We start from the raw sequence: 1,927 nt of genomic DNA, 5'->3' as shown, positions 1-1,927 counted from the left end.
CTTGTGTAGGTGGACGATAAAAGCCACCCACAATTAAATTGTGCTCATAGAACTGTACTTTAATGATGACGCACTCGATTGCAGGTATATCAGGTAACTTTGAGACAAGTAATGATTGTTGGTAAATAATTGCAACCCCTCCGCCTCGCGAATTTCTATCTTTCCGGTGAATTCCGTAACCTGGTGGTGTAATTTCGTCGTCGGAGATATCAGAGTGAAGCCAAGTTTCTGTAACTATAAGAATATGCGGTTGGTGCGTCATAATAATACTTTCAATGTCATCTGATTTATTAATGATGCTGCGTGCGTTAACGTTGAGGCAAGGGAGTGGCTCTTTGACATGGGTTTCGGTTCACTGGGGCGGTGACGGCGGGTTATGTGCGTCTACTGTTGGTCTGCTTGTGGGAATCCTTCCGTTACTTGCACTATCCCAAAGGAACAGTTCGCCGTTAATTCTAATTTTGTCGTACACTAGTTGCACTTTCCCTCCAGCTGCTCTAATTTCCGAAGTACTATCCCAGAGTTTCTTTCTTTTGAGCCTTGTATGTGCTGAAAAATCTTCCGAAACTGAGAATGCTTTATTCTTCAATTTGGAACAATTCTTTAGAATGGTCATTTTTTCGCGGTGGTCGAAGAGCTTAATTATTACAGGGCGTGGTCTAGTCCCTTGTTTGCGCCCAATCCTATGTATACGCTCTACCGAAGACACTTGCACTCCAAGGGTGTTCTCAAACACGCCCTCAATCACAGCTTCCTTCAAATCGTCTTGAGTTTCTTCATCTTTTTCTTTGACCCCGAAAACTAGAAGGTTGTTCCTCCGGGAACGGTCCTCTAGGTCAATAAATTTGTCTTGCAAGCTGCGGACAGTTTTTTCGAGACCAGAGACTTTTTTGCTAATTTCCTTAACAGCCGATGCTGACTCCTCAACCACCTTTAACTTCATTTCAATTTCTTCTAACCTCTTTTCAATTTTCCTTTGCCCATTAAGTATTTCGGCTAGCATTTCCTCAGTAGTGGGCCCAGGATTCGGCTCTACATCTCCAGAAAGCATTAGTAACGAAAACACAAAATCACGAACAACCAAGCACAGTGTACATAGGATTGGTGGGCACGTCAGCTGGATGAAGCATCTATCGCTAGATTTAACAGTAGAAGACTTGTTACTGACCTGCATGTAAAAAAGCAACGGGTTGGACATGCTGTCAGGCGGCCAGCCAACGTGCCCACTGGAAGGCGTTGATGGTGGCTGGCTTCTTATATAGGCTCTTGATGATGTCGATGGGCCTGGACGCATTGACGTCCAGCGATCGTCATGGTGCGGCGGCTCGTACGCGCTGACTCCGTAGGTGGCTGGTATTGTGATGACCAAGCACGCTGAATCTTGCAATGCGCTGACCGATGTTGTGCCAAACAGGAAGAACTGCATGTAAAAAAGCAACGGGTTGGACATGCTGTCAGGCGGCCAGCCAACGTGCCCACTGGAAGGCGTTGATGGTGGCTGGCTTCTTATATAGGCTCTTGATGATGTCGATGGGCCTGGACGCATTGACGTCCAGCGATCGTCATGGTGCGGCGGCTCGTACGCGCAGACTCCGTAGGTGGCTGGTATTGTGATGACCAAGCACGCTGAATCTTGCAATGCGCTGACCGATGTTGTGCCAAACAGGAAGAACTGCATGTAAAAAAGCAACGGGTTGGACATGCTGTCAGGCGGCCAGCCAACATGCTCAGGAGGAACATACCAAAGAGCGATGATGGGTGTGCAGAAGACGTGTTCCATCAGACCTTCAATTCTTTCTTGAGAGCACTTTGTGTATGTTTAGAGATTGGGAGGTTTTACTTTTTAGCGTGCTTATTTGTGGTTGTAATGTGAGTTTGCTCTCAAACGTTATGCCTAAAAATTTATGTTCTTATTTTATTGGGAGCA

At 46.2% G+C, this 1,927-nt stretch overlaps 1 protein-coding gene across 1 annotated transcript; it reads right to left on the bottom strand.

Moving 5' to 3' along the window:
• Window positions 1-352: 352 nt before the first annotated feature.
• LOC144129518 (uncharacterized) lies at window positions 353-1,702 on the bottom strand. The gene has a single exon (XM_077663677.1). It carries the CDS (start codon window positions 1,700-1,702, stop codon window positions 353-355), a length of 1,350 nt encoding a protein of 449 aa, XP_077519803.1.
• Between the last annotated feature and the right edge of the window lie 225 nt (window positions 1,703-1,927).

The sequence above is a fragment of the Amblyomma americanum genome, chromosome 1, assembly GCF_052857255.1.
Source record: "Amblyomma americanum isolate KBUSLIRL-KWMA chromosome 1, ASM5285725v1, whole genome shotgun sequence".
In the NCBI taxonomy this organism is placed as follows: domain Eukaryota; kingdom Metazoa; phylum Arthropoda; class Arachnida; order Ixodida; family Ixodidae; genus Amblyomma; species Amblyomma americanum.
The sequence above is the reverse complement of the archived record's forward strand: the minus strand, read 5'-3'. Positions and strand labels throughout refer to the sequence as shown.

Bases quoted from the DNA above. Each gene is read 5' to 3' on its own strand.
- LOC144129518 (XM_077663677.1), bottom strand. From the start codon at position 1,702: ATGTCCAACCCGTTGCTTTTTTACATGCAGTTCTTCCTGTTTGGCACA.